The sequence below is a fragment of the Thrips palmi genome, unplaced genomic scaffold (genome assembly GCF_012932325.1).
Source record: "Thrips palmi isolate BJ-2018 unplaced genomic scaffold, TpBJ-2018v1 HiC_scaffold_11, whole genome shotgun sequence".
In the NCBI taxonomy this organism is placed as follows: Eukaryota; Metazoa; Arthropoda; class Insecta; order Thysanoptera; family Thripidae; genus Thrips; species Thrips palmi.
The window spans coordinates 3,086,800-3,112,313 of record NW_023144622.1 but is presented as its reverse complement, the minus strand read 5'-3'; the positions used below and the strand labels follow the sequence as shown (position 1 = coordinate 3,112,313).

Sequence of the window (25,514 nt, the reverse complement as noted above, 5' to 3'; positions counted from 1 at the left end):
TGCCAAAGTTGTGTCCAAAATATGATATGTTGAAAAGATTAAAAATGTGAACTGAATGGAAATATCCTAGCAAATCAAGTTTTTCTAAATATGGGTTGCATAGAAATCAGGCAAATGCAGTATTATTTACAAATTTATTAACAGGTCAAGCACAATTGATTTCATCTTAATCTTTCATCGTCATGAAGTACATAAAAAACTCGGTGTACAATAAACTTAAAAATATAAAATCTACAAAACCTTACGTATTTAAAAAAAAGGATCAATACATTTACCAGCAAATGGGTTGCAAAAGCAACAATATACAATAAAACTCATTTTAATTTCACAATACTTTTCTGCTTCGGTTTAACTTTTTAGGGATCCTAGGCCGTTGGAAGACAGCATGCGACCGGAGATCACAAAGGGACGACGCCTTCTGAAGTACATTAGTCTCTAAAGGCTTCCTTTTGATGATTGTTACTTCAGAGTCAGAGGCGTTGCAGTCCTCAACATCTTGCAGACTCTGTGTAGAAAGCAGTGGTTTCTGTGGACATAAAAAAACAGCAGGTAGCAGCAGGAAGGTCACACAGGAGTAACAGGAAACCAGAAATTTGAACATTAATCGGGATAAGAACAACATACCCTGGGACTACGCATATGTTTGGTCCATGCTGCTTTCTGAATTCTTGGATTGATTTTACGAGTAATAGGGGATGGCAAGCCAGTGGGTTCAGGAATAGGACCATAAGATTTTCTGATGGGAGTTCGGCCTGAAGCAAACATGACAAGACAAAACGTAAATTGGTTTGTAGAGAAAAAATGGAAGAATCTCAATCTTATTAGAAGGTAATGACTTACCAGTGGGCACATCATGTTTAATCTCTTCAGACAACAGCTGGTTCACAACAGACTTGCCGTTTTCAAGCTGCTCTAAGATCTCAGAACTTGCTGATTGAGCACCTTTTAGGAACATACCAAGAACTTCATTTCCTTTTACTACATAGTCATGGTTTATATTTTCGAGCCCCTTGAATTCCAAGGACAAATTGTGATCCAGCTGCTCAGTCTCTTGGGCCACGTCCTGTACGAGATAAAATGGTAAAATTATATGAAGCCACAAACCTAAAGAAGTTCTTACATACTATCCAGTCAATCAACTAACCTTCCAACCAACGAGTGGTTTGTTGATATATTGAAGGCATTCAGATCTACTGTCCATAATCTCTGACACTGCTTCTTTCCATGGGGTAAGATGGTCACATGAAAGAAGTTTAGTTATTTCTTCCTCAGCTTTCTCCACAGTCTCCACACTCTTGGAAACAGTGTTGTTCATCTAAAGTTAAACAAAATTCAGGCAAATGTAAGTACAAATCCACCACAAATGGTATTTTTATCATTTAATTGATATTTTATACTGACAGAGGTGGCAAAGTCTTGGTATCCCTGGAGTAGTGGTTTATTGCTATCACGGAACACAGCATCCATGTTCTTACAGTTAGTTGCAACATCATTTTGCTGCTGTTGAAGAAATTCTACTGCAGCACTTGAATGCTCCAAAACAAGACTTGTTTTTCTTGCAATTTCTTCTTTACACTTTAACAAGTCCACCTTGTGAGCTGTAGTTTCTTCATGCTCTTCCAGGCAAATTGAACGAATTCTGTTCACCCTTTCTATCATTGACTAATTTTGTTAAAAAATAACATTGATTAATATCAGTGTACACAAGACAATTGAAAAAACAAAAAAAAAAAATCTGCAACACAAATTGTTACGTATTTATATTGTCAACACTTACCTCAACCCTATTAGTAATTTTGCTTATGGGCTTTTTTTGTGAGGCCAGCAGGTTATTCATCAACTTGCAAACAGTTTCAATGTTTGAATCAGTCTCCAGACAAATTTTATCAAAATGCTCTGCCATTTCAGTTACTTGGCTCTTTGACACCTCTTTCAATTTGAGAACCTGCATTTAAAAATTGTACTTTTGATACAGAGCAGAACAATAGTGCACATAAAAACGGGTGCCATTAGGAGCTACTTACACTTTCATTCAGAAAATCCACACAAGATGAGGTTTGGCTCGGAAGATTTGAGATCAAGTTCTTAAAGTCATCACAAACAGCTCGGAGTATTTTCTCAGTACTTTCCACAGTTTTAACCAGATTAAGATACAACCTGACTAGATCTTCATTGGACTTTTGATTGCTTCTGTTCTGAATTTCTTTCTACAAGGAATGAAGGGGATGGTGAATAGTTTCCAAGATATAGCATTAATTACACATGACACCCTACTTACCGCTTTGTCTAAATGATGGTTTAATTCCTTGGTAGTCTCCCTGGTCTTATCCTTATACTTCTGAATAGAGTCTCTCACCACGGCAAGTTGACTCCTGTATGTTACTGGAAGAGAGTCTAACACAAGGCAAAAACAGGTAAGAAATAATTCATAGTGGGAAGCAAAAAACCAATTTATATGTTTCACTGTAACAACACTACCAACCTATGGCATTCTCAAGTTCTTCCAGCTTTGATGAATTTGCGACGATGGAGGACCACAATCGTAGAGTAGCCATTCGGTGAAAATTGCCTCTTTCCCTTATTTTCTTCAAGACTGCCTCATTTTCCACCAAAACAACCCTGAAAAAATCCAAACAGGCAATTTATTTAAGAGGATCAAGCAATGTCTATGGTCCTTAAATTACAGTATATACTCACCGTGAAAATTCTAATTTATCATGGATCTTACAGCTATCTGATTGAGTTACATCAACGACATTTGTGAGCTGCTCAGCCTGCCTCAGCAGTTCATTCTCTTTGTCTACTAGGTTGCCAAGCAGGTTCTCTGCTTCATCTTTTTCACACTTAACTTTTGTAAGGGTTTGACTGGCAAAACCAATTTCTTCAGTGTTTTGAGCAATGGCATTGTCCACATGTTCTAAATTTTTCAGTTCATTCTCATGCATTTTAGTGAAAGCAAGGTAGGTTTCCTGCCAGACAAACAAACCAGACATCAAGCAGCCTGCTTTGGAGTATCAAATTACAGGGATAAACATCAATTTTTCAAAAACATTAAAACACATACCTCAGTTGTTTTTTTCAGTAGACCCACAGAACGAATTTTAGAAATCAAGTCAGTTATCTCCTTATTTTTTTCTTGAGTCTGAGCAACGATCTGCTTGTAGTTTTCATCATTCACATAAACACCAGATCCATTCCGCGTCAATTCAAGTTTCTTTTTCAGATCCTGAATGACATCCATGTATTCCTAGGTAGGAGCAAAAACCTCATGAAGAACCAACACAAACTAACTTTTTAAAATATCTAGAAAAAGGTGATATATGGCAGATGAAAAATAATACTTCTGCAATGTACCTTCATTACAACAGTTTGAGATATTTTTTGGTTCACTTCGGGTCTGTTGGCTACACTCTTTGCTCTATGAGCATAATCAAGAGTGCTCAAAGTCTCTTCAGCATTGGAGGAAGCAGGGGAGATAGTAGCTATCAAAGACGCCTTGGTACGTCCACCCAATGAGTCCTGAAGGAGTCTTGTCAACTTTGACTCGCGATACGGGACGTGAGGCTGATGCTCCACCAAGCACGCAGTAACCCTACTCAGAGTTAGCAATGACTGGTTGATGCTAGCAGCTTCACGTGCTCGTTTGTCGAGGGAACCTGATCTTCCAATATTTTCACTTCCAGCCAAATCAACAAGGTTGAGTTTTCCTGTCTTCAGAAGTTCCTCTCCATCAACTGGGTTTTCTTTAGAATGAACAGTGACACAAAATATTGTGTGAGACCGACTGTAAGTAAATTTTAAAATATTATCACATTAACATGTGGGTGAAATATATGGCGAGTAAAAGTTAGATATATGGAAACCACACCTTGATTGAGCATTCATCAGAGTCGCAGCAACCTGCCTTTTAGCAGAGCCTTTGCGAAGTTCATCAAGAACTTGTGACTGATTGTGTACCATCACCTCTTGCAAACCTTGAATGATGACGGAACCTTTCTTAGCAACGTCATCGAACAGTCTGAAACAATTAGATGTACATGAAACATGATTTACAATAATTTTTAAAATGAGAGAATGGTTTAAGTGTCATTTATTTGGTGTGACAAACCTGAGTTTCGGTGGGACTTCATCAGGAGAAAGGAGATCATACAGCTCTTCATTGTAAAGCTCCAACAAAGAAATACGGACAGTGTATTCCACTTGAAGGACTCTTAACTCATCAAAGAGAGCACATACAGCCCTTGGAATCAAACCTGCCCTTGAGTCCTAAATCAAAGAAATAAGATGAGTGTAATACTATGCTGGCTGACCAATAAGTAGTTTAATAGAATCAATCCCTGAAACTCACTGCAGCAAACATTTTATCTGAGCCAATATCTCCCTCCATGGTGAATGTTTTTCCACTACCAGTTTGGCCATAAGCAAACACAGTACAATTGAATCCATTTAGAACATCTTTGATGAGAGGATCAACAACAGCCTGATAGACATCAGTCTAAAAACCGTAAAAGAGTACCAAGTTAGTACGTGCAAAGGTGATGGATCAATGAATTAAAACTAGAACCTTTATACCTGGGTAGCAGAGGGCTCAAAAACTTTATCGAAGGAGAAAGTTTTGGTAATTTTGGAATTGCATCGGTCTTGAACAGATATGTCTTTCTGTCCCTGAATGTCAACTGACGAGTTATAACGTTGATTAACTTCATTGTCATTTGGAGGCCTGCAATGAGGAGAAGAAATCTTGATTGTATTACAAGAACTTAGTCAAATGCAGTGAACAAATGCACCAAAACAAACTGTCTAACCTGCACCGCACAAACACCTGCATGTACTGGTTCTTCTGCACTTTGGCAGGACCTTTGGGTTTCTTTGCAGACATGTTGAGATTAAGAAATGAGAGTCCGAAACTGAGAATGGACAAAGACAACGAAAATGAGCATGCAGTGTAAACGGCTAGGCGCAACGCACAACACTAGATGATAAAACACAATTTGAAATTTCTAGCCGTAGACGTTCCAACCGCTCCAAAACTGAAGTTTTATTTCATATGCCGTTCTTCGTTTGTCATTCACTGCCGCCTTCAGTTTAACGGTTGCCTGCGGCAGCACCAACCAAACATATAAAACAAGTGGAGGTGTCAGTAATTGAGGAGACAACTTACTTCGACAAGCGAATCATCTTAAAAAACCTTAAAAAAATTTCTGTGAGAGAAATAATCAAAGAACTGTTGCAATTATAAAGTTTTCCAGCAGCGGCATTTGTGTTGGTATGTTGGTGCACATGTGGTAAGATAAACGTAGTCTTTCTGCTTCTAGCTGTGAACTGAAATTCGTGTTTACGTCGCGATAGCCTCATTTCTATTTTCTGATTTACGCAGGGATAATAGACTGCTCAGAGCATTTAAATTGGAAAGAGTGGCCCATGGTTCCACAATGTGTCACGGTCTGGCGACCTAGCCGCTATTGAGTGGATAATATGATGATGTGTGACACTTACTCTCCACTGAGTCCGGATATGGGGTTGAAGGCTTCAAAATCGGAAAAAAGTTACGGTTTTCGCCCTTTTGAGTTTCGTTTGTGTGTTGATGACGACGTCAGCAACGGGCCGGTGCCAAAGCCGCGCAGTGGACATCGCGTCGTGTGTGACTCGGCAAACCTGTATTCTTTTGGAGGTTATAATCCGTACATATCGGACTCGGACGAAGACTTGAAAGATGACCCGGCCTGGCAAGACTGCAAGCCTCTCTTCCAAGAGCTGTGGCGATTTAATTTCGCCACCTGCAAATGGCGGAAGCTCCCCTGCCACTCGTCCATGCCCAGAGAATTGGCATCTAATGCTGTTATCCTAGACGGTGGAATATTGCTAGTGTATGGTGGCACTGGAGTACCTTTTGGTTTCAAGTGCAGCAACAGTCTTTATCTTTGTGACATAATCAGAGGTACGGAGATGAAACCAATTACTCCTGTTAAAGGCCAAGAACCTTCATCACAATATGGGCAGGCCTTGGTGCTCCATGGTCAATGGCTATATACAATGGGTGGAACAACTGGCTTTGTGTACAACTCTGATGTTCACCGTTTTAATCTACGCACATCAGTGTGGGAAGAAGTGTACATCTGCAAGGGCCTCAGTCGACATGAACCTGAGGGTCGCTATAGACATGAACTAGCATTTGATGGCCAGAAAATTTATGTATTAGGAGGTGGCACAGCTACCGATTCTTTTGGCTTTCAAGTAAGTTACCTTTGGTTGTTCGTGTTACCATAAATACCACCTGATGATATTATTTATATTTGAATATGTTTTTGTTGTTTTTGTAGGACATACCAGCTCTTAATTTGGAGACTAACAGCTGGGAGACCATCCGGACTAAGCCAGATGAGCGCCTGAGCGACTTCGGCTTCCCTGCTCCTCGACGTTGCCATGGATGTGTACAGCTCCCGCCTGAATTCAACACTAAAAAAGGCTCTGTGATAATTAGTGGGGGCTACAATGGCTCTACAATGTACGGAGATGTGTGGCGCTTGGACCTTAACGACATGCAGTGGCACTTCATGACAAGATGTGTCCTACCCAGGCCAGTGTATTTTCACTCGGCTGCAGTTACTCCAGCAGGAAGAATGTTCACGTTTGGCGGCATTCTGGAGAATGGAATTCGAACCAATGAGGTGTGTGCTGCTTGGGTTCGAATTCCAAAGCTCTCAGAGATTTCTTGGGAAGCTGTTCTTTACTATAGCCCCAGAATAGCTAGTGAACCCCGACACAAACTTATTAACATGGGGTTCCCAAAGGAATTTGTTGATAGGCTGGATTATTAAATATATATGTTTTGAGTCAATCTTTTCGTGATTGTTGTGATGTGAGTCAAGAGGAGGAGATGAAATTTTAATAAGTTAATGAACAATAATTTAGCTTGATACAGTATAATATCTTTTTTGCTTTATTGGCGGCATCATCATGGTATAAATCACCATCTCTTCCAAATTTTTGATTATTTGCAACAAACAACATTTTCAAATGACATCAAAACACTGGTAACATTTTATCATTCTTTTCTTGCCCTTTGAAAATGATTTTCCTTGAAATTTGAGCTTTAATTTAAAAAAAAAAAAGTTCAATTTGTGCAAACTTAGTGTTCCTCTGCACTATCCTCAGTGAAATGCCTTAAACGGTTTCAGTCAAATGGTTGATGCATGCTTAAAAGTTTGGAAAATTGTTTGTGATAGACGGACAGATCAGTATCTACGTCATTTTGCTCATATCACTGCTGTGCTGAGCCTGTTTGGAAAATTGTTTGTGATCTAGAGACAGTTCAGTACCAACTTCCCATTGCTCATGTCATTGTCATTGCTGTACAGAGGTGAGGGTGTCCTTCTTATGCCCTTCCCGGGCGCCCAGACCTGGCCCGGCCCGGCGGCAGGCATGATCGGTGCGGCTCGGGGGCCTTGGCCGGGCCTTGGCCTTGGAGCGGCCGGGGTTGACGGCCGGGCCGACGGCAGCCTGAAGTGGGCCAGGCCAGGCCAGGGCATGGCCAGGCCTGGAGCTGCTCCACTCCACTCCGCGCCGGTACCGGTCGCGCCTGTCCCGCCTGTCGCCGGGCTATCATCTCTCTCTCTCTCTCACACACGCAGATGAATCCTTCCATTTTCTCAGATTTCGAGGCCATAGAACTCTGCTTTCCCTTGTGCATTGTGTGTTTTTAGAGACAGGATGTTTCATGTTGTACTGTCGGAGAAAATTGAATGTGGCGAACGCATGTGAAAATGTAGTGTTTTTGACGCGTTCTTCTAGATTGGACCTGTTGTTTTTTTGGGTTTTTTTTTAACAAGTTCATGCTGTGCAGGTAATTTTTCTCTATTTCAAAAACGGTTGTTTGTGTTTCAATGTCATGTGCAGAAACTCATTTAAGACCCAGAAGTGTTGCCATTACCATGTCACCAATAAAATCATGAATGAACCTGGAGGCCTGAGAGTAAAGACAAATGCTGTAAGAATTGAATCTGCAATAACCCTTATTAACACATTGTAAATAAAACAAGAAGATTGATTTATTGTGCCAACCTAAATATTAGGAAAGTAACAATTACATGACAGTTAATGTTAGAAAGGATAAAAGGCCATTGGATTGCAAATCTACCTGATAAAATACCGTATTTTGTAACAAGTTTTTCTAAACCAATACTACTTTTTGAAAATCTCTGATAAGATCTACTTGTCTTTTTCTAACTTGCATAGTTTATCAAGGCCCAAAAGCAGGTTTAATTCCAAAAAATTGTTTGATATTGTTAAGTTTTGTGATCCTTGTTATAATAATATCAGCTTGTGCTAGTTGTATCTTGTCAATTTATTTTATTCAGTAATTTATCATCACTTTTAAGCCCAGAAGATCTGACATCTCAAAGAAGAAATTCTCAGTTCTTATTTGTCCTGTACAATTTATTTTTTCAGTGCCACATCATATATACCAACCTCTGTAGGCGACTCAAAAGTCTAGTTACACTTTTGTACTTTGTATTTTGCACTTCAACACTGATTATTGAATCTAATCACCATGTATTGTAATGAATTGAAAATTCAACACTGTGATGACACTGTCATTCAAGAGAAAATGTGGAGCTTTCTTACTCCTGGATTAGTCTCAGAGAACTACCTGCTCTGATGTTGCTTGAATGATGGTTTACTTTTTATAAGACTTTAATTAATTTTTGACATTTGCAGCTTTACAGTACCGTTGTATATATTTTTGTTTTTACATGGGTTCCTAGCCAATATTTTGCAAACATTTTTGTTTGATCAGATCTGTAAGATGTCAGTCATGGATTGCCTTTTTTTTAGGATATTTTTCAACTTTTGTTTTTTTTTTCTACACTTTACCAAAAATTGTAGGGTTTATCAGTGTTACTGTTATTTGTCGGGATATTTTTTTCTGGGGTTTGTATATTTGGAATAAATGTGATTAGTTTTAAAAGACAACTTTGTAATATATATTGTGGATTATCAATAAAATTTGAAAAAGATCGACATGGTTTGCATATTATGTTAGCAGTAATGTCAGATGCATCCAGGGCGACATGGTGGTCACTGCGATGGTGTTTTGTTGGTGTGAGATAACATCTTGTATTGTGAGTGTTGTTTATAATTTTATTACCTCTGAAAAGTGGAAAGACCTTGTGTAAACTTTCAAATCTATTAAATTATCAAATTGAAATGCTACAAATGTCTCCTAATTTTGCTAACCTACTCCTACTACTAACGTATATGCTTTTGTAGGGTGATTTGATTGAAAGTCTTCTGAGCATCATAGCAATGACAGCTAATCTAGAATGACAGTCATCCCTTTGGAATGAAGCATGAATAATTTTAACAAAACAGCTACTATAGCAGCAGTCAAAGATCGATTAAAATGCTTTTTAAAACCTAGGGTATTTAATTCTACAACATGTCTTAAAGCTTCTGAGATCATGAATACACGCACTTGAGTACACATTCACAGTTCACAATGAAAAACTATCAAGCATTTTTGGCACTTAAAAACAAAGAAACACGCTGCACGGCGCCTTAACTTAATGCCTTAATGCTTGGCCATTTTATCTGGGTAAGTACACCCCACCCCAACAAGAGGTGGGACTGTTCCAGAAGGCTAACTCCAGAGACCGTCGTAACCAATCGTTGGCATTTCCAGAGATCATTGAAAGGTTGTCCACAGAAGTCCAGGACCCTGGTCACGACGAGTGTCCAAGCACCGCACTGTCCTTGCGAGAGAAGCGCGTGGGTCGACGGGGGGCAGGAGCACGACGGAGCATCTGGGTGGGCGGGGCTGGCGGGGGGGACTCTAGGCAGTCTCGCCCCGCTAGTCTCCCTCCGCGCGGAGGGGCCCAGCCTCGGGCTCAGCTTGTGTCCAGCTCCAGGTCCAGCGGCTCAGTGCTGGCGGAGGAGGCCTTGCCGTTCACGTCCTCCATCCAGGCGCAGCCCGAGCCCAGGCTGGAGTTGAAGAAGAACTCCCCGACGGCGCGCAGCGGGGACAGGCGAGGCTTCGGCGAGCGCGGAGACTGCTGGGGGTGGTCCAACAGGTCCAGCTGCTGCGGCGGCTTGGCCGAGGGCTTGGCCTCCCCGACGTCGGCGTCAGAGTCCGAGCCGCAGTCGGACGCCGACCGGGACGCCGACCGGGACGGCGTGAGCGACAGCGGCGCGGGGACGTAGCGCGGCTGCAGCGACCACACTGCACAAGGAGAAGAACACCGTCCGTAAACAACCCTCCGTTGCCATCAACAGGCACTCGTGCCATGACTTACAGCTGTCCGACTTGAGTTGGGGCGGGGCGAGCGAGTTGGAGATGGTGGCCAGCGGCATGGGCGGCGGCGGGCCGCGCGACGGCGACGGCGACACGGCGGGCAGGCAGGTCCTCTGGCCGGCCAGCGGCGTCCTGGAGGTGCCCGTCGACAGGCCGGGGCCGAAGTCCAGCGCCAAGTCCGCCCCGGGGCCGGGGCCCAGCAGCAGCACGCGCAGCGCGGCGCGGAAGTCCTGCGGATCACAAAGGAGGGCTCAGTCTGGTCCGCCTGCGCCGGGCTGTGCCGGGCTGTGCCCGTGCAGCAAGCGGAACCTCACCTTGAGGTGGTACGCGTACAGCAGGGGGTTGCCGGCCGAGTTGAGGTGGCTGAGGATGATGCAGAAGTCCAGCACGGCGGGCGGCACGTAGCACTGCGGGCAGAAGGCCTGCACGCAGTTGATGGTGTAGAGCGGGAACCAGCAGAGCACGAAGAAGAGCACGATGATGGACAGGTTCTGGGTGGCCTTAACCTCGCGCTTGCGGGCGGCCCCCAGCACCCGCAGCATGGTGCCACCGCCCGCGCCGCCGCCCGCGCCACCGCCCACACCGCACACCGCGCCCCCGCGGATGCCCACGCCGGGGCTCTGCCGCTCCATGCGCCGCAGCTTGAAAGAAAAGAAGAGAGCAGCAAGTAGAGCAAGTCAGCAGGGGACGGAGCGGCTACCGGTTTCACTCGCTGCTCACCTGTTTTAGCACCACCTGGTAGATGTGGGCGTAGAAGGCGGCCAGGATGAGTGCGGGGAAGATGATGGTGAAGAAGTAGAGGAAGACGAGGTAGTTGTAGTCCATGACGCGAGTGAAGTAGCACTCCTCGCGCTCGGCGCCCGGCCTGTGCCAGCCCAGCAAGGGCAGGAACCCGACCAGCGTCCCCGCGACCCAGCACACGCAGATGATGCCTGTCACGAACAAGCAACAGAGGAGTCATGTATATGCAGCATTGAACGAAAAAGAGTCGAGGAACTTGGTGACTAATTTGGTGGCGAGCTCCGCCTGTGTACCACGCGCTCTCCTACTGACGTTAGCTTCGCAGCCACTCTGGCACGCAGCCACTCAAAATTCACGCGGCCGCCTCCCCCTCCCCTCCGTTGCCACTTAACGCTCTCCGTGACCGCCGCCAAGGGACCAAATAACCTATGGAATTGGCAATACGGTTAGACCGGCAGCGCCGAGGCAGCGCGCTGTGCGGGGCGGGGCGCGAGAAAACGGCCCTTTAAGGGCTGACCGCGCTGTCCGATAGTGACGCTGCCCAGGGACGCCACGCCCCGCCACGCCCCGCCACGCCCCGCCACGCCCGCCACGCCCCGCCACGCCCCGCCACGCCCCGCCCCGCCCCGCCACGCCCCGCCACGCCACGCCACGCCCCGCCACGCCCCACCACGCCCCGCCCCACCCCTGTCTTTACGGTCCACAAACGGGCCGCGCCAGATGGGCTTAGCGACAATTTTCACTTTGCGCCCCGCGGAGGCCAAATAAATCCCGAGCCGGCAGCAGGCTGCAGCAGGCGGCGTTCGGCCGGGGTGGCGGCACAGCGGTTCGGAGGAAGGCGGGCAGGGTGCGAGGCTGACCAGGTAGCCCGTCACATCACAGGCGGAGCAGACAAGTGTTGGGGACTGGCCGGTGGCCGTGGAGCTTGGCAGTGTAGGCGGGGGGTAGATAATAGGGGAGTAGCGGTGTGCCGGTGGCACTGTAGGGGAAGGACAGCACGTGACGCTAGAGAGCCTCTAGCTGGCGGCCGGTCGAGCGACCAACCCCTCCCCTCTTTTTTCCCTGCCGGTGCACCAGCACCCCGCCCCGGCGCCAAGCCTTCTGACTCCCGGGTGGCCATATATCCTAACGGCGGCGACCTCGGTCGGACGCGGCGGGCGACCGGTCGCAATGAGGTGCGGCATGGTGTGGCCGGCGAGCGAGGCCGGAACAGGCAGCACGTGTGGCCCAGGCCTCGGCCCAGGCGGCACCAGGCCCATTTTGAGCGCATCCTCGCTCTGTCTCTGGAGGGCCCGAAGAACACCGGTCAAGGAGCCAAAGTGACGCCGAAAGCGAGCGGTTTCTATCCAAATACGGCTCCTTTTGACATCAAAATGACATCATTCGACGCCATGGCGGGGGGATATTGACTACCCTGTTCTTGCTGCGCCTGGCTGCCGTTGGCACATGGCGGCCCGAGGGCCGGGGCTGCGATGCAGCGATATGTCAGTGCCGGCCGAACGGGTGGAAGGCTGGAGGCTGAAAATGTGTGCCCGGGCCGCGGGCCGGACGGGCGAGCGCGCCGATGCGAGAGGCCTTGGACCGCGGAAACTGCGGCCGACAGCGCGTCTCGTCCAGTGCGGCAGCCATGCGGCAGCCAATGGGGAGGAAACCCGATGGGCCAGAAGAGCCAGAAGGGATACTTTCCACTTTCCGGCGCCATCCACGGGAAATGAACAAATAATGAGATACGGGTCACTATTTCGGCCAGCGCGTTTCTTGGTCTTCGTTCAAACTTTCTTTTGTTATTTTTCCACATTGGAGGGCAGCTTTGTTTTAGGGCTTATCCGGTGTCTGCAGTAAATCAGCTTCCGTCGCCCTACTCTGTTTATTTTTTGTTGTTGTTATTTTTTTCGCGCGGCTTCGCGCGTCGGCTTTCCTAATTAAACCATGCTGTGCCACACGAGTACCGACAGTGAAACTGCGTAAATCTCCAGCCTAGCAGTCGGCAGCGAAAATGTAAAGAAAAGCAGGGCTTGGCCGGTTTGAACCACAACAGCCGAGAGCGGAGATGGGGAAAAGCGAAGGAGACGCCCAAAAAGGGAATCATTACTAAATGCCCTTTCGCTTGTCATTTTCACCTCGCCGGATTGCCCTTTCGCGTTTCGTGTGACGGTAATGGTTAGTAGTTTGTGCGGGGATCTCATCGCAAGGAGCCACCAGTCTGGTCTACGTCTGCGACCACGCCCAAGCGGCTAGGCCGGAGGGGGAAAGAGGGGGGAGGGGGGGGGTATCGGGGGAGGGGCGCTGACCCGTTCAGTCCCTTTGGCACCTGCAATGAGTCACACACACACCACACACACACACACTCACTCACACTCACCTACACACACACACACACACACACACACACACACACACACACACACACACACACACGATGTCCCACCTGCGTTTCTCCCTGGGGACTGCTGCCATTTTTATCCAGCAGCACCACGCCATGCACACTATGCCGCACCCCTGGCCGTACCGGTGGCCACGGAGGCCGTGGCCACCGCGCCACTCCGCGTCGCCTCCAAGAACACCGTCTGGCCCTACCCACACACTCCCTCCCGGGCACGCCAAAGGCACTCCAAAGGTGCGCCTTGACCTCTCCGTCGCATGCAGTTGCGTCTGACCGCGCCCTTCGCCCTGCAGGCCGAGTGGGAGGTCTGTCTCGCTCGCACTCAAGGGGCGTGCCTTGTAGGGGCGCGAGAGAGACAGAGAGACGAGACGCCTCCTCCCCCCCCCCTCCCCGGCTAGCCGCAGCCCTTTCCGCCTCGCGTCCCTTCCGCACCTTGGGCTTCGGGCCTTGGGCTTCGGGCCTTGGGCTCGTCAAGGGCGCGGAGTCCCGAGTGGCTCTGCCGGCAGACCGATTCCGAGAGTCTGTCTCTCTCGCACTCACGGGGCGTGCCGGATATGTGCGAGAGAGACAGAGCGACGGGAGCGACTGTCGGAATCAGTCCGGGCCGGGAGGCTCGCGCGCTCGCGCGCTCGCGCCGCCATCGTCATTCATAAATTATTGAAATGGCGGTGATTTCGTGTCAACACTGTACTGCCGGCACGGCCGGCGACACGGAATGGAGGGGCACATTCAACCCAGCCACCAATTTCAAGGCCGGCCTGCTCTGTCTCTCTCGCACCCCTACGGGAAGCCCCGTGAGAGCGAGAGAGACAGAGCGACGTGGAGCCTGCCGGGGCGTGCCGCCGGTCTACTCCCCTCGGGGGCCTGCCCTAGGGCTGCCCTTGGGCTGCCCTCGGCAGACTCATTCCGAGAGTCGTTTTCGTCGCTCTGTCTCTCTCGCTCTTGTCCGGCACGCCGCATGAGTACGAGACAGACAGCGCGACGAGAACGAAGAGTCTGCAGCCCTGGCCGTGGCGGGCCGGGGCGGGGAGCGCCCGCGAAGGGCCGGGTAGGCCGTGCCGTCGAGCGCGTGCGTTCGGCGGGGTGCCTACACTGGCGGCTCGCAGGCTGACGCGCGCTGCAGGCTCGCTGGGCATCCCGGCCGGCCGTCAGGGAGGTGGGTGCCGGTGACGTGTCGACGTTTCCAGGTCACGACGCCGCTACAGTGTCGCGGTGTCACGGCGTCACGCTGTCGGCACGCATGGTTCAATACGGACCTAATTAGCCATATTGCCCGTCCATCTCGCCGCTCGACGTGCCTCGTCGCAGACCGGCACGCCCCAAAATTAGCTTCAATTCTGCGAAATAATTCTAGACGCGTTTTGAGCTCCAGAGTCGCTAAACAGGACTAGAACCGAACGTGTGACCCCACCAATGGATTCCTCGGTCGGAGAGCAACCCAATAGTGGGGTCACACGTTCGGTTCGAGTCCCTTTTAGCGACTCTGGAGCTCAAATCCGTCCGGGGTTTAGACCGCATCCGCCGGTTTTCTGGCCCACTGTGCGACGGGCGGCGTTATAGTCCGTCGGCGGTAAAGTCCGAGACGGGCCGCAAGGAGATTGCTTTATGATCCGCTGTTGGGGCGGTCGAGGCTGCGGCGCCGCGGCGCGCAAACACTGCAAGCTGATTGGCCGTTAGTGCGAGCGGGATGGGCGATCGTAACGCAATGACTGTCGCGCGAGAAGGAGAGAGAAAAAAGATTGGCTGCCGATAAGGTGGGCCGAAGATGAACGCCCAGCTCGACTTTCATTTCATCCCTCCGCCGCTCGCCCCGGGAAGCAGCGGGCCAGGTTTCACCCTTCGTCGCTCTGTCTCTCTCGCACCCCTACGGGACGCCCGACGAGTGCAAGAGAGACAGAGCGACGAAAACGACTCTCGAAATTAGTATGCTGGTTTCCCTTCGCACCCGGCCGAAGGACCCACCAATGAGAGGGAGGGAGAAAGAAAAGGAAAACCCCAGCGCACAATTTCAAAACATTGATTATGTCGCTGCGAATGAAAGCTAGGCCTAATTTTGGAACGGTTCTGACGAATCGATACGATCGTTTCGATTAGTCGAAGTTGTCTCGAAACTGAATCCGTCGAGTGCTCGGATCGTCCATGTGCGACGGCATGCCACGGCACTGCAAAAGGAGCTCGCCTGCTGATTCATGCCTCCCAGTGGAGCGGACGCTCGTCTCGCGCCTCGGGGAGCGTCATTGCCCTCGGTACAGACACAAAAAGATCTGAAACAAAAACGCTCGAAACCGGCCTATTTCCAGTCCCAGACAGTCCAGCAGCGCGGCGGCGCGGCGGCTCGGTCAAATCCCAATGACCGCGTCCCTGGAACCGGTTTCTGGGTCGGCGGAATCCTGTCTTGTGTTGTTGACCCGGCGACGGATTCCGCCAATTTTGCCTCAAATCGCCTTTATCAACAATGCTGCTTTTCTCGCATTGTTTTTTTTGTCGCTGATAAAACATTTAAGCTTTGCTGACGCCAAGTTCAATTAGTTAAAATGAACAGGTCGACAGTCGGAGGAAAAGGGGAAGGAAAACGAAACAAGCGGAGCGAGCGACAGAGCGACGGCCTTCATCTTCATTTCGCTGCCACGTCGCCGCTGGCCGCGCTGGCCTGCCCTGCGCTAGCGCTAGCCGCTAGCGATCTCCAGTGCCATTATTGCCAAAGTTGCGTCCACCCCGCCCAGGCCCCGCCCGTGTCCGCCTTCTTTGCGGGGAGGGGAGGGGGCGGGGGTAGGGGTTCGGAAGTCGGGCCGGGCACCCACAACGTGGCGGTGGCACAGCAGCACTCAGCGTGCTGGGTTCCGCAGACTAGACCTCGGACTAGACCGCCACACTGCTGACACACTGCCACACTGCCACACTGCCGCCACGCCGCGGCGCGGGGCGCGGGCCGGGCGCCTCTCCCAGGGTCGCCATTCATATCAGCAATCAGCCGCGAGGACGATAATCGCTCCACGGAAGCCGAGCTAGCTCCGCTCCCGCCATAAAAGCAGCGCGGCAAAATTTGAAAATGGCGGCGCCGGGTGTAATCCACCAGAGCCCCGCCGCGACGCGCCGGCTCGAGGAGGGTGGCATCAGGCTCGGACTGGCCAGGGCAGACAGGCAGAAAAATCTGCCGGGGCCTTTGGATTTGTGACCAGTAACGTCACGAAGTTGGTCAAAAAGTGATTGAATCTCCGAAAGTGGCCGTTTTCACTGAATTTGAGCGGCCACTGCTTCGATCTAGTTGCGGCCAACGGCCTCCCTCGACGTCCTAGTATTCTTAAGACCCTACTCTTTCATGCCCTGTATCGGGAAGACGTTGACCACAACGATTTTGCCTTTGACCGCAACGATTTTGGGACCAAAGTTGGTCAAAAAGTGGTCGAATCTCGGAAATTTGCTGATTTTGCTGACTTTGGGGGGCCACTGTGTCCAATCTAGTTGCCGTAAAAGGCCTCCCTCGACGCCCTAGTATTCTTAAGACCCTACTCTTTCATGCCCTGTATCGGGAAGACGTTGACCACAACGATTTTGCCTTTGACCGCAACGATTTTGGGACCAAAGTTGGTCAAAAAGTGGTCGAATCTCGGAAATTTGCCGATTTTGCTGACTTTGGGGGGCCACTGTGTCCAATCTAGTAGCCGTAAAAGGCCTCCCTCGACGTCCTAGTATTCTTAAGACCCTACTCTTTCATGCCCTGTATCGGGAAGACGTTGACCACAACGATTTTGCCTTTGACCGCAACGATTTTGGGACCAAAGTTGGTCAAAAAGTGGTCGAATCTCGGAAATTTGCTGATTTTGCTGACTTTGGGGGGCCACTGTGTCCAATCTAGTAGCCGTAAAAGGCCTCCCTCGACGTCCTAGTATTCTTAAGACCCTACTCTTTCATGCCCTGTATCGGGAAGACGTTGACCACAACGATTTTGCCTTTGACCGCAACGATTTTGGGACCAAAGTTGGTCAAAAAGTGGTCGAATCTCGGAAATTTGCCGATTTTGCTGACTTTGGGGGGCCACTGTGTCCAATCTAGTAGCCGTAAAAGGCCTCCCTCGACGTCCTAGTATTCTTAAGACCCTACTCTTTCATGCCCTGTATCGGGAAGACGTTGACCACAACGATTTTGCCTTTGACCGCAACGATTTTGGGACCAAAGTTGGTCAAAAAGTGGTCGAATCTCGGAAATTTGCTGATTTTGCTGACTTTGGGGGGCCACTGTGTCCAATCTAGTTGCCGTAAAAGGCCTCCCTCGACGCCCTAGTATTCTTAAGACCCTACTCTTTCATGCCCTGTATCGGGAAGACGTTGACCACAACGATTTTGCCTTTGACCGCAACGATTTTGGGACCAAAGTTGGTCAAAAAGTGGTCGAATCTCGGAAATTTGCCGATTTTGCTGACTTTGGGGGGCCACTGTGTCCAATCTAGTAGCCGTAAAAGGCCTCCCTCGACGTCCTAGTATTCTTAAGACCCTACTCTTTCATGCCCTGTATCGGGAAGACGTTGACCACAACGATTTTGCCTAGGCTATTGACCGCAACTTGTGTGGGAGCGGTAGACTCACAAAGTTGGTCATGAAGGGTAAAAACTATGATGATCGGGGGCCTTTTGCCGTCTTATCTGCCGGGGCCTTTTGGGGGCCAGTCCGAGCCTGGGTGGCATACTTGTTGTGTTGGCGCCTCGTAAAACCAAAACCCGACGAAGCCGACGCCGCGGCCTCCCGATCCGCGCCAAGGTCAACCCTGCGCCCAAACTTCCCTTAGATCGGAGCGACCATGGACCGCTCGCTGCTCATCATTTCCATTTAGATGCAACTTTCCTGCGGTGTGTGTGTGTGTGTGTGGGAGGGGCTGAGGGATATTCACGACGATGGCGGCGAACTACGGCAAGGACTCTGCGGCGAGCCGGGACCTTCACAGAGTGTCGGACTCTCCCTCCCCGGGACGCGTCGCGTGGCCACAACAACAAAACGACGCGCACTGCTGCTTCACATACACCATAAACACTGTGCTGGTCGGGTCTGCCCTCATCGGCGCCCCCGAGGGCTCGCCCGAATAAAAGGACAGCCACGGCACTACAGCGTAGGCCACTAGGCCACTAGGTACGAAGCGCATTCAACCCCCGCCCGTCTCTCAGGCTCTTGGCAGGAGTAATGCCAAAAAAATGCTCTCTGCAGAAAAATTTCTGATTTTTCTAGACAGTCCTGCGGTCCCTAATGAGCTAATGAGTCGACTCGTCCGACTGCCAGCACGGTGCGGGCCTAGCCCAGGGTGGCCCAACGAGGCCCGGTCGGGCCCAGCCCTATCTGATGGCACGCAACCCATGCGCGCGAGTCCGGCCTTCGTCCGTCCACTGCACTGCAGTGCAGAGCCCCCAGTGGGCCAGCCAAATTTGTCGAAGGCTTATCGTTGAGACGGAACGGGTTGCCTTCCGAGGCGCGTGCGGGTTGAGAGTGCATGGCAGCACGGTGGAGTGCGGGGCGCTCAGTGGTTGGCTAACACGCTGTGTGTGTCGGCGCGGTCAGGCCCGGACTCCTGACTTGGATCGAGTCCGATTCCGAACAGACAGAGCGACGAAGGCAGACTGCTCGGCCCGACGCCGATTGGCGGGACGTGACTCACACGCGTGCGCGAAACGTGATGACACGCGGACCACGTTCGCACTCGCCGCCACTCGCCACTCGGACGGCGGCGTGCCGGCCGTGCCATGCCGTGCCGTGGCCGGGCCGTTGACGACCCGGCTGGAGGGAGGGGGGAGGGGCAGAGCGGGCAGAGGTGCCAACGGGGGAGCGGTAAGTTTTAGCATCTTTCTGATCGACTGTTGCCGTGTGGGCTCTCCCGTGGGAAATCCCGTCGAACTCTTAGTCAAGCGGTTGGCAACCCCAGAAACACTTCGCCCTGCCACGCTGCACTGTAAACAGCGGTTACTCCTGTAACTACTGGTGTCTGTAACTACGAACGTCTGATTCCGGTTTCCTTCCAATTAGACTGTCTGGTGTTCGGCGCCAGACTCCCCGTTGGTGTAACTTGGACTTATTTATCGGTGCAGTGTTGGTACGGCAAGCCTGGGCTAATAATGAGGGGGTACCCACCCCACCCCCGCTAGACACTGCAAGGGCGCCGGGGGCTCAGAGGGCCAAAAGAGCTCACGGGGGCTCAAAGGGGCTTAGCTGCCGGTCTCGTCCGTTGATTTTCCGCTCCCAAAGCCACTCGCTAGCGAGTCGCAGCGCCGTCTGCCGGCGGAGGCGGCAACTAAAACTGCCAGCCGGCCAAGGACGCCGGTGGCGGGCGGCGGAGCCATGGCGGAGCAATTCCAAGCAAGCGAATGTTCCTTTTCTTTTTTGTTCTTTTATTTTTTTATCGAGTAAGTGGCCCAATGACCCACAGGCCGCAGCACAGTGACCCACGACGGGCACCACGAGGGGCGCCGCACATGACCGCCATGATTGGGCACACACTTCCATGAGCCTGGCGGGCCAGCGAGCCCTCGACGCAGGAACATCGAGCAGGGAGCAGGGATTGGAGGGGAGCGGGCGTGCGTGGGTATGCGGCGGCCGCCCGGCTTCGCCCGGCCGCTGTCTAGGACGCCTGTATCATTGGTATGCTTTGCTCGTATCGCGGTGTGGGCCCGCGGCTCGCGGCTCGCGAATTCTCCCCACCCCCAAGTTGCCTCTATCACTGGCCGGGGCCCGGCGGGGGCCGCCTTTCACCCATGCACGACCGCGCGGAATAAAGCGAAGCAGCCAAAGGCAGTCGCACTACAGGCAATGAACGAACGAACGAATGAATGAATGGATGAATGGGTGGGTGAATGAATGAATGAATGAATGAATGAATGAATGAATGAATGAATGAATGAATGAATGAATGAATGAATGAATGAATGAATGAATGAATGAATGAATGAATGAATGAATGAATGAATGAATGAATGAATGAATGAATGAATGAATGAATGAATGAATGAATGAATGGCGATTGCATAGTGAGGAATGAGTGCGAATGAATGGTGAATGAAAGCATGATGAACTATGAATGAATGACAAAGAGCGGCGTGTGCGGAGGAAGATGGGGCAGGAGGACGTATTAACTTACTGGGAGGAAAGGGGAGGGGGGGGGGGGGAGGTCGATGGCAGCGTAAACAGGGGAAGTTTAGGGGACCTTCGGCTTCGGCTCTGAGGGAAAACAAAATGAAATTAGCACACACAGAAATGGCGGGAAATGAGTTTCCCTGCGGGAAATATTTTCCGAGACTGGCCATGGAAATTAATGGCCACACACTGACGTGTTTGGCATGCGGGTCTGGGTCAACCTTTTTTTTGTGTTTTGTTTTGTGTGCTTATTGTTTCGCTCTCTTTGACGATGGCTCGAGTCGGCGAAACTTCCTACACCGATAGGGCGCGCGGTTTGAGTTGCGCACGAGCTTCAAGAGGGACATGGCGACATGGCTTTCTGAGACGCGGCGTGGACACATGGCCGGCATGAGCATCATGAGGGTGAGCGGCTGGTGGGCCTGGTGGGGGAGAAACAGACAGCTGGCAGTTCGTACACCGCGCGGTTTAGTCTGTCTGTAGCCGCTCGACCAAGTCTAACCTAACCTAACCTCACCTAACCTAACCATCTCATGACAAACTCGTTCGGGACGGAGCCCAGGCCCGTTGGCGCGTCCTCGAGAGAGGCTCCCTGAGCTGCACCTGCGATGGGCCGCCTCCTTCAAGTGGCTGTGGAGCCACACCGGCGAAAAGCGTATCTCCCATGCGTTCGCCACGACTTACGCGGTTCCGGCGCCGCCGAACGTCGCGGGGAGAGCGGCGTCTATTTATAGAGGCGGGGAGTGCGTGCGATGTGCAAGGCGGCAAGGCATGCGGGCTGCCTAGCCTTGCCGGGGCATCGCTTTCGGCCTTTCGGCGAGGGAGCGAGGCGCAGCGACGCGAGGGACGAAATACGAGAATCTAGGCTAACTTCCCGGCCACATGCGCAGCGCCGCGCAGCGCGCAGCCAGAGCAGCCAAGCGCCGTCCAGTGCGTCGAAGTATGGAAGTCGAATCGAGTTGAATCGAATCTGCTCAAAGTTTTTAGAATCAAGTCGAATTTTTCAGTAGATTCGCTTTTGAATAGGCCAGTTTTGACAACAAGTGAAATCGAATCGGGACCGATTCGATTGGTATCGAACACAGCCCTACCTGTGCTGCCTCGCCGGGCCGTGCTGAGCCATGGCTGAGCAGACGCCTTCGGGTTAACGCGATTAGCACTGCTGCCCTCCAGGCGGGCCTCCAGGCCTGGAGCCCTCCGCCTTCTCAAGGACTGTCTATCCACGTGGCGATAAGGGAATGAGGAGAGGGCGAACAAGTTGCTAATTTACGATTCGGCTGTTTCTCTGGCCGGAATCCTCTTCGAGCCTCCCTGGCCAACTTCTCTGCAGCAGTAGGTTCGGAAGCGAGCTAACTAGTGTAGTGCCTTCGTGAAGCCCGCCGAGCCCCGCCGAGCCCCTCTGCTCTGCAGGCCGGCGGCCCTCCGTGGGAGGCTCAGGCATCACTGGGCTGTAGTCTGATTCCGAGAGTCGTTTTCGTCGCTCTGTCCCTCTCGCGCCTGTACGGGACGCCCCATGAGTGCGAGAGAGACAGAGCGACGATAACGACTCTCAGTCTGCTGGGCTCGGCGTGGCCAAGGAGGCTGGCTGGCTTTCCTCCAACTCACCCTAACGGCTCCGCCGCTCCGCCTTTCGCTCCGCGACTTGCGACAGTTTGCAGAAGCCATAGGAATCGATGGTTCTGTCCCCGTCACACTCACGGGGCTCTCCGTAAGGGTTCGAGAGAGACGGAGCGACAAACCGCTCTCGGTCGGCCGCACTGCCGCACTCTGCGCGGGTGTCGGGCCCGTCGGGGTGTAGGGGCACTGTAGGGGCACTCGGGGCACTGTCGGGGCCTGCCAGTGCCACGCATGCCTGCCATTCCCTCGCCTAATTTTCTGCTGCAGACAGAACAGCACGCGCGAGGCAGTCGGAGCGCGGAGCGCGAAGCAGCAGCTTGAATGCGAACAGAGCCTCGTCGCTGTGTCCCTCTCGCACCCCTTCGGGGTTCAGGACGCCCCGTGAGTGCGAGCGAGGCACGGCGACCAGGGCACGCCGTTTCGGCTGGGGGAGGAGGACAGAGCGCGGAGGCCAAGCGCCGCGCTCCGAGCACGCGCGCGGGGTGAGAGCGAGAGGCACGACGGGGACACAAAACAAAGCCCGTAATAAAAAGTTGCACACTGACGAGCTCCGTCAAGTAAAGCGGAAGGGAGAGGGAGGGGGCTGTTATGACCGCGCCACTGTGAAGTAGGGCTGTTCCGTTATCAGCGGGGCGGCGCGGTGCACCTGTTGATAGAGCGTGACGCTGGTGGCGGGGCGGGGGGGGCGGGGTGGGGTGGGTGGGGTGAGGGGCGTTCTCGCCTCGTTCCTCGTCCCCCCATTTGCCTCCCGAGGCGGCCGAGGCGGCTCAAACGGCCGCCCTCCGATGACGCTGTTTCGACGCGCCGCGGCCAGGGCGGGCCAGGGTCGGTCGCACCTGGGCCGCACCCTTTGCGGCACCCACCACAGCCTGCCATTTTGGATCGGTTGCGCGAGGTGGCGATAGAGAGAGAGAGAGCGCGATAAACGGGGACCTGTTGGCCCCCGAGAGGGAGGCTCTCTGGGCGGGAGGTTTCGCACTGCACCGCACGCGCACGCGCACGCCATCGGCCGAGCGAGTCAGGAGAACGGTTTGTCGCTCTGTCTCTCTCGCACCCTTACGGAGAGCGCCATGGGTGCGATAGAGACAGAGCGACTCGACGACTCGGCGTGCCGATAGTAAAACAAACACTCACCGACTGCCTTCCTGGTGCTGACGTTCCGCGAGTAGCCCAGCGGGTGCAGGATGGCCCAGTAGCGGTCCACGGACACGGCCACGAGGCAGAAGATGGAGATGGTGCAGAGCACGACGAGCAGCGACACGGTGAAGAGGCAGGCGTGCAGGTCGTGGGGCAGGCCGACCGAGGCGAGCAGCGCGAAGGGGATGCCGAGCAGGCCGACGAGGAGGTCGGCCACGGCCAGCGACACGATGTAGTAGTTGGTGCGGCGGCGCAGGCGGCGCTCGCGCTGGAAGGCCAGGATGACGAGGGCGTTGCCGGCCACGGCCACGACGGCCACCAGGGCCTCGCACGCCGCGTAGGGCACGTTGAGCTGCTTTAGGCTGGCCAGGCTGCCGCCCGCCGCCACCACCGTCACGGCGTCGGGGAGCGCCGTGCCCGCCGAGCCCGCGGACGGACTCAACGTCGAGTCGTTGAGCAGGCCGGCGAAGCCCCCGCCGGCGTCGTCCACCGCCGTGGCCGTCATCGTGGCCGTCATGGTCGCGTTGGCGGCGTCGAACCCGAGGTACATGTCGGAGTCGTCGACGGCCATGGTGGCACGGCCTCTATGCTCCCATGTCCATGGCACTCCCTGGCACTCACGCGCGCGGCCTCCGCCTCGAGGCCCCCGTCAGTCTCCGTGGCCGGCCTAGGCCGCGGCGCCCCGGCCGGCGTAGGCTGCTACTGCCGGCAGTCCGTGTGTGCACTGCAGTCCGCGGTGTGGGTGCCGGCCATGCCCTCGGCCATGCCCTCGGCCATGCCGCATGTGGAGCCGATGAGCGCGAAGACGGGGCCGCCGCGCCCCGCCACGACCGCCATGGCCGCGGCCTGGGCTTGCCTGCCTGGGCCCAGCGCAGCGAAAACGAAAACGAAACCGCACCGCGGCGCTGTCTGGTCTGCCCACTGCCTGATGCCTGATGGCCGAGTCACGCCCGTGCCGTGAGCGTGCGCAGAGCGTGCCGGTGGCCGTGCCGCCGCAAACGCCAAACACGCACGCACAGACACACGCGACGCGGGCCGCGCGCCGCGGGCTTGATTTGCATACGGCTACGCTCGCTACGCCCCGGCCGCCTCGCAGTGCCGTGCCGAGCGTACTGCGTGGCCCTCCCTTCACTGCCGGCCCAACTTATGACTGCGCAGCGCTGCCCTGCGCTGCCCGACGTCCCGATGATGCGGCCTCGGCGTCGCCTCCAAGCCCCGCGTCCCCGAGGTGCGCCGTGTCGGCCCGCCCGGTCTGTCCGGGCCGAGGGCGCAGAGGGTGGCGAGGGCGCCGCCGCAGGGTTCGCAGGCCGGCGTCGTCCTCCGCCGCCATGCCGCACGTCGGCCTCGCCGTGGCCAAGGACCCCGTCGACCCCGTCACTGGGGCACTTTACTTCCGGCGAGCAGCAGGCCGAGCAGCAGGCCGAGCAGAAGGGCGAAAGAGGGAAAGGGTTCGCGGAGGGCAAAGGCCGTCAACAGTTGGCCTTATCTCTGCAGATGCAGATGCCTGGGACCGACAAGCGGCGACGCGGGCCGGCGCTAGCGCTGTCGGCGGCCGGGGGGCAGTCTGCCGGTGTGGTGGTCTGGTGCTGCGGGGTGGCCCGCCACACGCCGCGGCTTCACGACTCTCGGTGCTTCGAGCGCTTCGAGCTTCGACGACGCGGTGCGGAGCGTTGCGGTTCCAGCGGCAAGCCTTTGGCGGGCTTCGCGCTTCGGCGTGGCGGTGGGCTACTGCAGCGTCCGTGTCCGTGCCTCGGCGCTGGCAACTCGCGACTGATGGGGCGGCCTGCGGGCCTGGCCTGATGGGGACGCTCGCCTCGCCCGCCTCGCGCGCGGACGCCGGCTCTAGACCCGCCCTGCGCAGCGCCACCCGCCCTTGGGGCCTTGGGCTTCCCTGCGTGGCCAGCGGCGACAGCGACACAGCCCCTCCCTCCCCTCGAGACTGCCAGTCATTAAACGCACCGGCACCGCTAAGTACGGGAAAATGCACGAAGCAATATCATTGGGCCCTTTTAACGGCAATGTGCACGTGCGAACAAGGAGACGCCCCCCCCTCCAAAAAAAGGATGAAAACTCAAAATAATTTCTTTGAGTTTCAACATGAAAAACACCTGTAGACAAGACGAAGACGTGACTATGGGCTGAATCGGTTTTGGGAGGTTGAAGGGAAGTCAAGGACAACAAAATGGATTTCCAACAAGAGTTTATTCCTTACAACGGCCACGGTGGTTTCCATAAA

The 25,514-nt window shown here is 53.2% G+C and overlaps 3 protein-coding genes across 3 annotated transcripts; 1 reads left to right on the top strand and 2 right to left on the bottom strand.

Moving 5' to 3' along the window:
- Window positions 1-115: 115 nt before the first annotated feature.
- LOC117639800 (kinesin-like protein KIF11-A) lies at window positions 116-5,072 on the bottom strand. The gene is made up of 17 exons (XM_034375717.1): window positions 4,806-5,072; window positions 4,573-4,720; window positions 4,349-4,495; window positions 4,109-4,266; window positions 3,869-4,018; window positions 3,355-3,784; window positions 3,065-3,247; window positions 2,698-2,969; window positions 2,483-2,619; window positions 2,279-2,394; window positions 2,025-2,207; window positions 1,778-1,945; window positions 1,402-1,662; window positions 1,145-1,315; window positions 841-1,063; window positions 625-752; window positions 116-526 (listed from the first exon to the last, which is right to left on the bottom strand). The coding sequence occupies exons 1-17, from the start codon at window positions 4,877-4,879 to the stop codon at window positions 326-328; spliced, it is 3,150 nt and encodes a 1,049-aa protein (XP_034231608.1). The 5' UTR covers window positions 4,880-5,072; the 3' UTR covers window positions 116-325.
- Window positions 5,073-5,291: 219 nt separating this feature from the next.
- LOC117639802 (kelch domain-containing protein 10) lies at window positions 5,292-7,097 on the top strand. Its single transcript, XM_034375720.1, has 2 exons — window positions 5,292-6,234; window positions 6,321-7,097. The coding sequence occupies exons 1-2, from the start codon at window positions 5,476-5,478 to the stop codon at window positions 6,816-6,818; spliced, it is 1,257 nt and encodes a 418-aa protein (XP_034231611.1). The 5' UTR covers window positions 5,292-5,475; the 3' UTR covers window positions 6,819-7,097.
- Window positions 7,098-7,812: 715 nt separating this feature from the next.
- On the bottom strand, window positions 7,813-24,390 carry LOC117639801 (adenosine receptor A2a). The gene is made up of 5 exons (XM_034375719.1): window positions 23,276-24,390; window positions 11,012-11,223; window positions 10,606-10,932; window positions 10,293-10,521; window positions 7,813-10,219 (listed from the first exon to the last, which is right to left on the bottom strand). Exons 1-5 carry the CDS (start codon window positions 23,847-23,849, stop codon window positions 9,888-9,890), a joined length of 1,674 nt encoding a protein of 557 aa, XP_034231610.1. The 5' UTR covers window positions 23,850-24,390; the 3' UTR covers window positions 7,813-9,887.
- Window positions 24,391-25,514: the final 1,124 nt, after the last annotated feature.